The sequence below is a fragment of the Rhinolophus sinicus genome, chromosome 8, assembly GCF_057876585.1.
Source record: "Rhinolophus sinicus isolate RSI-liver-muscle chromosome 8, RSI-T2T, whole genome shotgun sequence".
In the NCBI taxonomy this organism is placed as follows: domain Eukaryota; kingdom Metazoa; phylum Chordata; class Mammalia; order Chiroptera; family Rhinolophidae; genus Rhinolophus; species Rhinolophus sinicus.
The window spans coordinates 26,879,038-26,891,145 of NC_142508.1; the positions used below are offsets into that span (position 1 = coordinate 26,879,038).

At 36.0% G+C, this 12,108-nt stretch overlaps 1 protein-coding gene across 3 annotated transcripts in view; it reads left to right on the top strand.

Moving 5' to 3' along the window:
- Nucleotides 1–12,108, top strand: part of TFEC (transcription factor EC) — a 191,875-nt gene that overhangs the window by 141,064 nt on the left and 38,703 nt on the right. For all 3 annotated transcript variants that reach the window (XM_019743198.3, XM_074315689.2, XM_019743199.3), the window contains one exon: nt 149–400. In XM_019743198.3, coding sequence (XP_019598757.3) covers nt 149–400 — 252 coding nt within the window. The remainder of the gene's footprint in view (nt 1–148; nt 401–12,108) is intronic.

A 12,108-nucleotide genomic window follows, 5' to 3' on the forward strand; every position in this document is an offset into this window, starting at 1 on the left:
AGCTATAACCAAATTAATATCTTATGTAAATTATGACAGAAGCATAGACCATTATTTAGAGAGAAACTAGATGTTACAGTGTGTATATTGTGATAATTCGACATAACTCTGATTTACCCATTGCAATTCTTTGGTTTCTATTTTATAGGTCCCCGCACACCTGGAAAGTTCTGCGAGAACTCAGCTACCGAAAGTCCAGAGACAGCAAGTAAAACCCTTCATGACCCTTGATCACCAGATCATCAACCAGACTCTTAAGCGGTCCTACCCTCCAACGCCAACCAGTGAGCTTCCGCTGCAGTATGGACACCCATCTCTTGACGGTGATGCTGGCCTCTCGGGAAATCCGCTCACCACATTGCTGACTCTTGGGAAAGAAGATGACACTGTGGAATGGCATGTATGTCTAATGGCTCCTTATGAAAATATATAATCATTTAAAAAAAATGGAAAGAAATTGAAGTTGACATTTTTATAGTAAACATTCCAAATACGTGTTCCTTTAACAAAAGGGATGTCTGAATTTATTAATTTGTGATAAGGAGTGATGCATACATTAATCATGCATAATAAAATATAGCAATTAATTTTAATACTCATTTCAGTTATGAGTCAAAATAATCTCTAAAAGTAATATATGTTAAGAAGATTTACCTTTAATTGTAAAGGTTTTCTGATAACTTTAATTAAAATATTTATCAATAGTTATATTATCTTAAATAGCCATTAAAATAAAGCAGACATTGTTTAAATAGTAGTAAATAAGTCCTCTAGAAATGTTCATTAGAATAAGACTAATAATCTTTTTGTACTTAATATTTTATGGAATTAGATTGGGATTTTTTACTATTGAGTATTCATTTCTACTTTCAAAACTTAACTTGCCTACTGTTTACTAAATAAGAGGAACTTAGAGATGCTGAGGATACTAAAATGAATGGGAGTATCTAGCTTCATGAAGTTTGTATTTATTATGACTTGTTTATAAATGACCCTTCGAAAAATGTTGAAGAATGTCTAGAACTGGAAAACTACTAGAACTGGGAAAAATACTTTTTTAAATATCTCAGTATAGAAAAACTACATGAATAATCGAGCTTTCTATGCTTTCCTTTTTCTTTTTTCCACTTGACTTGCTAGATGGAGCCATGGTCCTATCTATGATCTCCCAGGTTTAATCTTCCAGTCTACATTCCTGGTGGATATTACTGATTTCAGGTCGCTGAGTTTTAGCTATTAAGTCTGTAGCCTCCAGGTACAAAAGAGTAATGCTCAGTATCCCATTATTTGAATTCCAAATGATAGAGGAAGATTTTTGTGTGTGTGCAAATTTTATGTTAATCTGGGAAAGGGAAAAGACTAAGGTTCTGGTAGATTGTTTAATGAAACATAAGACAACCACAAAACAGGACTCATTGAAATCCAAAACTGAATATAAATTTTTACATGTATATTTACTTAAGCTTTTCAATAGTGGGTATATAAAGAATTTCAAAAAACTGTGGAACTAGGTTCTTTATTCACTCTATGAGAATCATAAAAATATATGTAGGATGAAAATCATCTGTATAGTAAATATTAGAACTCACCCAATACAATTTATTTTATGACAACCTTCTTACAAAGATCATTTCCTTGTGGGAAGATTGAATTCTAAAGAAAAAAACAAATCCCAAAAGATATGCATATGCCAGTCAATTCTAGGCAAAACCTAGAAAATGATCTTATTATGTATCTTAAGAAGCATGTTTTCTAAAAAATGAGAAATGATAATTAACATGTATCAGACTTCTTAGTTTTGCTTATTAAATTCTCTTAGTTTTTATTCCTTAGGCACACAGCTTACCTTTTTAAAAAATAATGAGTCTGTACATTATGAAGGAAATTAACATAATCTTAGTGTTTTTTTAGGTGCTATAAGTCAAAGGGAGTTGCATGGCTTGGACGGGTTTCAAGCTCCAAGAGTGGTTTAAGGGCAATGAGCACATGGACTACAGACAGAATTTTTCTAGTTTTTAAACGATGATACTTTGAAATACGTATATAGAAGTCTCTTCCATCATTGATGCCCTATCATAATTTAAATCAATCTGTTATAGTTTTAATAAGTGTGTGTTCTTTTTGAATTTGATTTATCATGTACGAGGTCAGACAATTAAGTTTGTGAACTCTTTGTAGAAAAAGTGCTAAATTGATGAATATCACTTTGTCATGTTTGAAGTACTCCCCTTGAGAAGCTATGCACTGACACCAGTGCCTAGTCCACCCTTCAAAGCAATTTTGGAACTCTTTTTCTGGAATGGCCATCAGAGCTGTCATTGTATTACCCTGATGTCCTGAATGTCATCCAAATGTTTTCCTTTCAATATTTCCTTTATCTTTGGATAAAGGAAGAAGTCATTGGGGGCCAGATCAGGTGAGTAGGGAGGGTGTTCCAATACAGTTATCGGTTTACTGGCTAAAAACTCCCTCACAGACAGTGCCTCGTGAGCTGGTGCATTGTCTTGAGGCAAAAACCATGAATTGTTGGTGAAAAGTGCAGGTTGTTTAACTTTTTCACGCAGCCTTTTCATCATTTCTAAATAGTAAACTTGGTTAATTGTTTGCCCAGTTGGTACAAATTCATAATGAATAATCCCTCTGACAACAGAAAAGGTTAGCAACATTGTTGCAACAAGTTCACAAACTTAATTGTCAGAGCTCGTACACATTTTCACATGCTGCCATTTTTCAAAGCTTTGTTATCTTTATCAGCTAAGAGGTATCTTATGTTTTTGCAATTTTCTAATATCCTTTGATTGGTGATAGGAGTCCATGCCACAAAGCAGAAAGTGTGCGGGCCTTAGAGCCGTACAGCATGAAGTTACAGCCACCACTTACTAGCTTTGTGATCTCTATCCTTAACCTCTCTCACCAATGTTTCTATACCTTAAAGAATTATTTTGATGCTTACATTTTTAAAGTTCCTAACACAAGGGAAGTGTTGGATATTGTCATTATTTGGTGTTTCTTTCTTCTAAGCTTGTCCTCCTATGATATCGGGGAGCATTTCATTAATTCAAATAAGACCCCAGAAATCATAGCTACCACAGAATAATTCTATGAGAGCATCCTTAGATTCAGGATATGAGAGTTGGAAGTAGGAGTAGCTTGGTGATTAAAGGTCTCTGAGACAATGAAATAGAAAATCAAAATAATCATTTTATAGTTTAACTATTTCAGGATAAAATTCAAGTTTGTACATATGGCACACAAGACCCTTCCACACTTCATCTTTGTCTATTGACCTAGACTTATCATTCAGTACCTACATGGCACTCTGTGTTTTAGCCCTATTCGTTTCAGTCATGTGATTCGCACAGTGGCCAGGTTCTCTCTTTTTTTTTATATCCTTTCTTTACCAACTACTCATTCGTTCCTCACCGTTTGTCTGGATAATTCCAATTCACTCTTCAAAATTCATTTTAGGTTTCTTCTCTAAGGTGATTTCCCTAGTGGTTCTTTGTGTAGATTTGGTGCCTATTCTCTGAGTTTTTAAAGTAACACCTATATCATATGGATAAATATTGCACTTATCATAGCATTTTCACAGCATATGCTAAATTTTAATTATTCATTATATTGTTTTACTTATCCTCTGTACCTTCTAGGAGCTCCAAGTTGAGGAGAAGAGAAAAGAAAGTAAGAAAATAATAATAATCTTATGTAGAAAGGGCAGTGGTATATATACATAAGAGCACAGAAGTACTGTACTTATCAGAAGTTTATCAATAGTAAGACAGAGGAAAATGGCTAGTGGGGAATTTAACTAGGTAAGATAACATGAGCAAAGAATAGAGATGGGAAACAGCACGAGGTAAGCAAAAATGAGAGGCAGATGCTGCTAAAAGGTGACACCAAAGAAGTGGGTGATAGACAAATCACAGAAAAGCTGGCACTCCATGTTAAGCAATATCAAATCTTTAAAGGGTTTAAATGTGGGGGCTGAAGTGACATAATCAGATTTGACCAATATCACCCTTGACCAAGGACATTCTGTCAGCTATGCGGGGGAAGAAGCCTGCAGTTGAGAGATCATTTCTATAGGGCAGTGAGAGATGATGAGGCCTTCTATTGGAACATGTTAGGGCTGAGATATCTGTGGGACTACCATGTAGAGATGCTGGTGACAGCTAGATATCCACGTTTGCCTTAAGGAGGGATAATTCAGCCTGGAAGAATAGATTTGAGAGTTATCAGCATGTGGATGGTATTTGAAAACTTGAATGAGGAGAGCTCCTGGAGAACATGAATCTAGTAAGGAGAGTGGTGAACCAAGGATGGGATTGAGGTTATCACCAATATTTAAGTGTGGTCAGAGAAGAGGGGCCATAAAAATAAAGTAAAAAGATAACCAGTGTGGTGTCACCAAAGTAAAAGAAAGAGTTAGTTTAAAGAAGAAGGGAATGATTCACACACTCAAATGTAGCAGTGGAGTCTGGTAAAATAAGGACTGATAAATATTTATTGAATTTGGAATTCAAACAGTCAGAGAAAAGAGCAACAGGTCAAGATGATGAAGTAGGAAAATGCTGTGCTTGCCTCCACCATGACCACATTAAAACTACAACTAAATTATAGAAAAATCAATTTGGACAACCATCTGAAAATCAGCTGAACAGAAGTCCTATAAATAAGGCTATAAAGAGGAAGACATGTGAGACTGGCAAAAGGGGTAGAAATGTGATATGCGCTGGTTCCACACCCACATGTGGCTGAAAAATCAGGAGGGATATCTCAGCTGCAGAGGTTCCCCCAAGAACAGCCAGAAGTCCCAGCCCCATACCAGGCTCCCTAGCTTGGAACACCAGTGCCAGGAAGAGGAACCCCCACATTTGGCTGTGAATGATCAAGGTGTATTCTGTCTGAGTGAGATTTAAGAGTCTCCCACTCCCAGGAACACAACCTGAGCTCCAGCAGAGGGATGTAGCTTGGGAGGCACCAGAGACATACAGGGAAAGACTGAGTTATATGGCTACTTAACGAAGGCTGAAGGGATAGCAGCCATTATTCCTGTGTCGAGCTCTTCTCCTGTGCAGACTACAGGTGGACACCATCTTTCCTTTGTTGACCCTCCACTCACATGGCCAAATCTGAATCTTCACTGGCTTGGTGAAATCTGGCCGCTTCACCCAGCTACCTCCCTGGGAACCTGACCCACTAAACTTGAGCATCTCTGGAAGCACTTTTGGCAGTAGGCAGGCAACCCTGGCCCATGCTGTACTCCTCTTTGGGGTTTGTGGGCCTCAGGTGGGTGGTGGCTGGCCTCAGTGTGCTCTATTTTGTGGCGTGGCCCAGGCTCAGCATTACTGCTAAACCCGAGTCTGCAAAAACCTGGTGAACACCACTTGCCCCAACCTGGTGACTCCCTGAAACCTTGCTTTATCCAACTTGTGTACCACCCTAGGACTCTTTTTGTGGCTGAGACTTATGAAGAGCTGGCAGGCAGGAGCAGGCCTCAGGGTCACCTGGGCCTTTCACCGAGCTGCCCCAGCCCCAGTACTGGTGGCAATTGGCCTCAGTTCACAGGTCCAGAGCAGGCAGTGACCAACCATGCATTACTTTATAGCTCCCATCAGGCAGTCCTGGGTCAGTGACAGGCAACAACTGACTTTGGCCTGCACAGAAGTTGCTCCCAAGATTCTCCAGAACCAACACACCTGGAGGCTGGCTACAGATCACAACAGAGCATCACCCGATTAGCCTCACAAGCACACACCCAAAGGGTGATCTCAGCAGGCACCAGAACCCCACAGAGTGAATCTAGCTCTGTGGAGTCAGCCCCCACGCAGAAGCTCCTATGATGTGGGGGTGGTCATTTTTCACAGCCAGTCAACCTGAGGGTCAATCCCACCAACTGAAATGCCAACAACAATCAAGGCTCAACTACAACAGGAGAGCACACACAACCCACAGTACACCTATTATATAAGGCCACCCAGCAAAGATTCAGAGATGTAGTATATCTACCTAATAAATAATAATAAACACAGAAATGCAGGGCAAAATGATGAAACAAAGAAATAAGTCCCCAAAGAAGAACAAGAGAAAACTCCAGAAAACAAACTAAATGAAATGGAGACAACCAACCAACCAACCAACCAGGCAGATACAGAGTTCAATACAATGGTTATGAGAATGTTTAAGGAACTTAGTGAGAACTTCAACAAAGAGATAGTAAACATTAAAAAAGACATAGAAAGCATAAAAAAGAACCAGTCAGAAGTGAAGTATACAATAACTGAAATAAAGGATATGTTAGATGAAGTCAACAGCAGATTAAACCACAGGATCTAATCAGCAATTTGGAAGACAAGGTGACAGAAAACAATCAGAACAACAAAGAGAAAAAAGAATTCAAAAAAATAAGAATAGTTTAAAGGGTCTCTGGGATAATGTCAAGTGTACCAACATTCATACTATAGGGGCACTGGAAGGAGAAGAGAGAGAACAAGCGATTAAGAACCTATTCGAAGAAATAATAACTGAAAATTTCTCTAACCTGGTGAAGGAAACAGGTATACAAGTCCAAAAAGTGCAGAGAGTCCCAAATAAGATGAACCCAAAGAGGCCCACACCAAAATACATCATAATAAAAATGCCAAAGTTTAAAGACAAAAAAATCTTAAAAGCAGCAAGAGAAAGGCAATTAGTTACCTATAAAGGAGATCCCATAAGACTGTGACCTGATTTCTCAACAGAAACTTTGCAGGCCAGAAGGGTTTGGCAAGAAATATTCAGTGATGAAAACTAAGGACCTACAACCAAGAGTACTATACCCAGCAAGGCTATTATTTAAAACTGAAAGTGAAATAGAGTGCTTCTCAAGCAAGAAAAGGTAAAGGAATTCATCACCACCAAGCCAGTATTACAAGAAATGTTAAAAAGTCTCATTTAAGAAGAAGAAGGGTGGGGGAAAGAACACAATTATGAATAATAAAATCACAAAAACTACATATCTATCAACAATTTCTTTAAATGCAAATGGATTAAATGCTCCAATCAAAGACAATGCGTAGCTTAGTGGATAAGAAAACAAGACCCATACATATGCAGTCTACAAGAAACCCACTTCAGATCTAAAGACACACAGAGACTGAAAGTAAAGGAACGGTAAAGGATATTTCATGCAAATGGAAATGAAAAAAAGCTGGAGTAGCAATACTTATGTCAGACAAAATAATCTTTAAAACAAGGGCTGTATAAGAAACAAAGAAGGAGATTTTTTAATAATAAAAGGACTCAACCCAACAGGGGATATAACCCTTGTAAACATTTAAGCACCCAACATAGGAGCACCTACATACATAAAGCAAATGTTGACCAACATAAAGAGAGGGATCAACAGTAATACAGTTATAGTAGGGGAATTCAACACCCTATTGACATCAAGGGATAGATCTTCCAGACAGGAAATGAACATGGAAACATTAGCCTTAAATGATACTTTAGATCAGAGAGATTTAATTGATATTTTTAGAGCATTTCACCCTAAAGCAGCAGAATATACATTCTCTTCAAGTTCACATGACACATGTGACCTAAACACGTTAGGCCAAAAAACAAGTCTCGATGAATTTAAGAAGACTGAAATCAGACCAGACATCTTCTTTGACCACTAAGGTATGAAGCAATAAATCAATTACAAGAAAAAAAATGAGAAACACACAAATACATGCAGGCTAAATAACACGTTATTAAACAATGAATGGATTAACAATAAGATTAAGGAAGAAATCAAAAGATACCTTGAGACAAATTATAATGAAAACACAACAACCCCAAATCCATGGGACACATAGAAAGCAGACCTAAGAGGAAAATTCACAGCAATAGAGGCCTACCTGAGGAAACAAGAGAAATCTGAAAGAATCTAATCTTACACTTAAAGGAAGTAGAAAAAGGGCAGCAAACAAAGTCCAAAGTGAGTAGAAGGAAGGAAATAATAAAGATCAGAGTGGAAATAAATGAAATAGAGTCTAAAAAAACACTACAAAATATCAATGAAAACAAAAGCTGATTCTATGATGAAATAAACAAAATTGGTAAATCTTTAACCAGAGTCAGAGAAAGAGAGAGAACCAAATAAATAAAATTAGAAATAAAAGAGATGTGACAACTGACACCACAGAAATACAAAGTATTATAAGAAAACTAACAAGAACAATTATATATCAACAAATTGGACAATCTGGAATAAATTGATAAATTCCTAGAAACATACAACTTTCCAAGATTAAGTCAAGAAGAATCAGAAAATCAGAACAGATTTATTACTGCGAACAAAATTGAATCAGTAATCAAAATTCAACAAACAAAAGTCCTGGACTAGATGGATTTACAGGTGAATTTTACCAAATTCAATTTACCAAATTCAAAGAATTAACACTTACCCTTCTCAAACTATTTAAAAAAAACTCAGGAGGAGGGGAAGCTCCGAAGCTCCTATTACAAGGATACAATTACCCTGATTTGAAAATGAGGCAAAAAAAAAAAAAGTTGTAGGCCGATATCCCTGATGAATATCAATGCAAAATTCCTTGACAAAATACTAGCAAACTGAATTCATCAATACATTAAAAGGATTCTACACCATGATTAAGTGGGATTCATTCTTGGGATGCAAGGTTGTTTCAAAACTGCAAATCAAAGTGATACACCACATAAACAAAATGAAGGATAAAAAAATCATACGAACATATCAATAAATGCAGAAAAAGTGTTTGACAAAATCCAATATCCATTTATGATTAAAAATCTCAGCAAAGTAAGAACAGAGGGAACATACCTCAACATAACAAAGGTCATATATGACAAACCCACGGCTAAAATGATACTTAATGGTGAAAAACTAAAAGCATTTTCCTCAAGATCAGGCACAAGACAAGGATGTCCACTTTCACCACTTTTATTCAACATAAAATTGGAAGTCCTAGTCAGAGCATTCAGGCAACAAAAAGAAATAAAAGGCATCCAACATGGAAAGGAAACATTAAAGATATCATTATTAGCAGATGGCATGATATTATATAGAGAGAACCCTAAAGATTCCACCAAAAACTATTAGACCTGATCAATGAATTCAGTAAAGGAGCAGGATACAAAATTGATATTCAGAAATTGGTGGCATTTTTTTACATCAATAATGAGCTATTAGAAAGTGAAATTAAGAAAACAATCCCACTGATAATTGCATCCAAAAAAACACAAATATTAGGAATAAATTTAACCAAGGAGTAAAAGACTTATACTCAGAAAATTATAAGACATTGGAGATACAAATAATGGAAGCATATACCATGTTCATGGATAGGATAATTTAAAGTTGTTAAAATGTCTGTACTGCTCAAGGCAATCTATAGGTTCAGTGCAATCCCTATTAAAATACAAATAGCATTTTCCCAAAAATGGAACAAATAATCCTAAAATTATATGGATCCTAAAATTTATTGCTGAATAGCCACAACAATCTCTAGAGAGAAGAGCCAAATTGAAGCTATCTTACGATCTGAAATCAAACTATACTATAAGGCTATAGTAATCAAAACAGCATGGTGCTGGCATTAAAAACAGACACATAGGTCAATGGAACAGAATAGAAAGCCCAGAAATACACCCACACTTACATGGTTAATTAATCTATGATAAAGGAGGCAAAAATATACAATGGAGTAAAGACAGTCTATTTAATAAGAGGTGTTTGGAAAACTGGAGAGATAAATGCAAAAAAATGAAACTGGACCACCTACCTACACCATATGTAAGAATAAACTCAAAATCAATTAAAGGCTTAACTATAAGAACCAAAACCATAAAAGTCGTAGAAGAAAACATAGACATTAAAGTCTCTGACATTGCCCTTAGCAATATATTTTTTTTTCTGATATATCTCCTTGGACAAGGAAAACAAAAGAAATAATAAAGAAATGGGACTACACAAAGTTTTTGCACAGCAAAGGAAACAACCAACAAAACGAAAAGACAACCTACTGAATGGGAGAAGATATTCACCAATGATGCATCCAATAGTGGTTAATATCTAAAATTTATAAAGATCTCATATAACTCAACACCAACCCCCCTCCCCCACCCCCCAAAAAAATCCCTCAAACAAGCCGATTAAAAAATGGGCAGAGGACCTGAATAGACATTTTTCCAAAGAGGACATATAGATGGCCAATAGTCATACGAAAAGATGTTCAATATCACTAATCATCAGATAAATGCAAATTAAAACCACAATGAGATGCCATCTCACACCTGTGAGAATGGCCATCATCAATAAATCAACAAACAACAAGTGTGGACAAAGGGGAACACTTGTGCATTGTTGGTGGGATCACAAATAGTGCAGCCACTATGGGAAACAGTATGGAGTTTCTTCAAAAAGTTAAAAACAGAACTACTTAATGGCCCAGCAATTCCACTTCTGGGTATTTATCTGAAGAAACCCAAAACACTAAAAGCAAAAAAATCTATATGCACCCCTATGTTCATTGCAGCCCTGTTTACAATAGCCAAGATATGAACACAACCCAAGTGCCCATCAATAGATGTTTGGATGAAGAAGAGGTGGTAAAATATATACACTAGAATATTACTCAGCTGTAAGTAAAGATGAAATCTTACCATTTGCAACAATGTGGATGGACCTAGAGGGTATTACGTTACGTGAAATAAGTCAGACAGAGAAAGACAAATGCTATATGACTTTACTTATTGTGGATTCTAAAGAACAAAATAAATGAAACAAAACAAAAACAGACCCATATATGTAGAACAAATTGATGATTGTTGGATAGGGGAGGGTTTGGGAGCCTGGGTTAAAAAGGTGAAGGGATTATGAAGTATGAGTTGGTAGTTACAAGATAGTCAATGGGATCTAAAGTAAAGCATAGGGAATAGTCAATAATAAGGTAATAACTATGTATAGTGCCCAGTGGGTACTAGACTAGTCGGGGGATCACTTTGTAAATTATACAAATGTCTAGCAACTATGTGGTTTACCTGAAACTAATATAAAATAACATTGAGTGTCAACTGTAATTGAAAAAATAAAATAATAAGAAAAGGAATTTGGGTAATAGGACGTTGGGCAGAAACCACTCCACTTTGAATTAGAGTTAGCAGGAGGTGGAGGTATTGAACTCCTGGGATGTTTGGGACAGTTGGGGAGAAAGATAATAGGGCACATGCATAGAGATTCATAAAATGAAAAGTTTTCAGTTGATCTGTCACACAGTCTAGAATGGATCTGAAAAGAAGTTTGTATTTGATGAGTGAGATAATGGAATTTAAGATTTCACAAATAGAACAATTTAGATGACAAGACCAAAGGTATGGCCTAGAGAATAGGTGAAGAGAAGGCCAAATTCAGATTTGTAATTTCAACAGTGGTGAGATAAAATATTCATACATAATTATTGATTTAGTTTTACATGGAATTCTGACAGTTACTGTAGGCACTTTTTAGGTGCATATGCATTCATGATCATTTGGTGTTATTTTTCCTTTAAAATTTTACGTTGAATTGTATATGGCATAATAGCAAAATTGCTACGGTGACTTTCCTTTTGGTCATGTTTGTGGTAGAAGTTTTCACCTTTCTGTATTTTTTTTATTTTGAATGTAGCTCTTATAGACAAACTATAGAGTATCTTTTTAAAATCCAATTTAGGAAATAATTTATTGATCAGTATGTTAACTAATTTACATTCTTTTAATTAGTTTACTGCTAAGATTTAATAGTTATCTTTTTTAATGTTTTTAAAATTACTATACTTTGGTTCCTTATTTGCCTTTTTTTTTCTATCCACCATTGGACAGGTTAAGTCTCTCGCTCTCATTATTCCTAATGTTTTAAAACACACACACACACACACACACACACACACACACACACACACACACACACAATATGTATATAATTGTTTGAAAATATCTATGTCATACCCTAAAGTAAAATTTACCTGAATATAGTCTCATTTCCTTTTGTTCTCCCCTATCCTCCTGTATTGTTATTTAGACAACAAAAGTTTTATTGTTACTCCTTCTTGTATTTTGTATCGA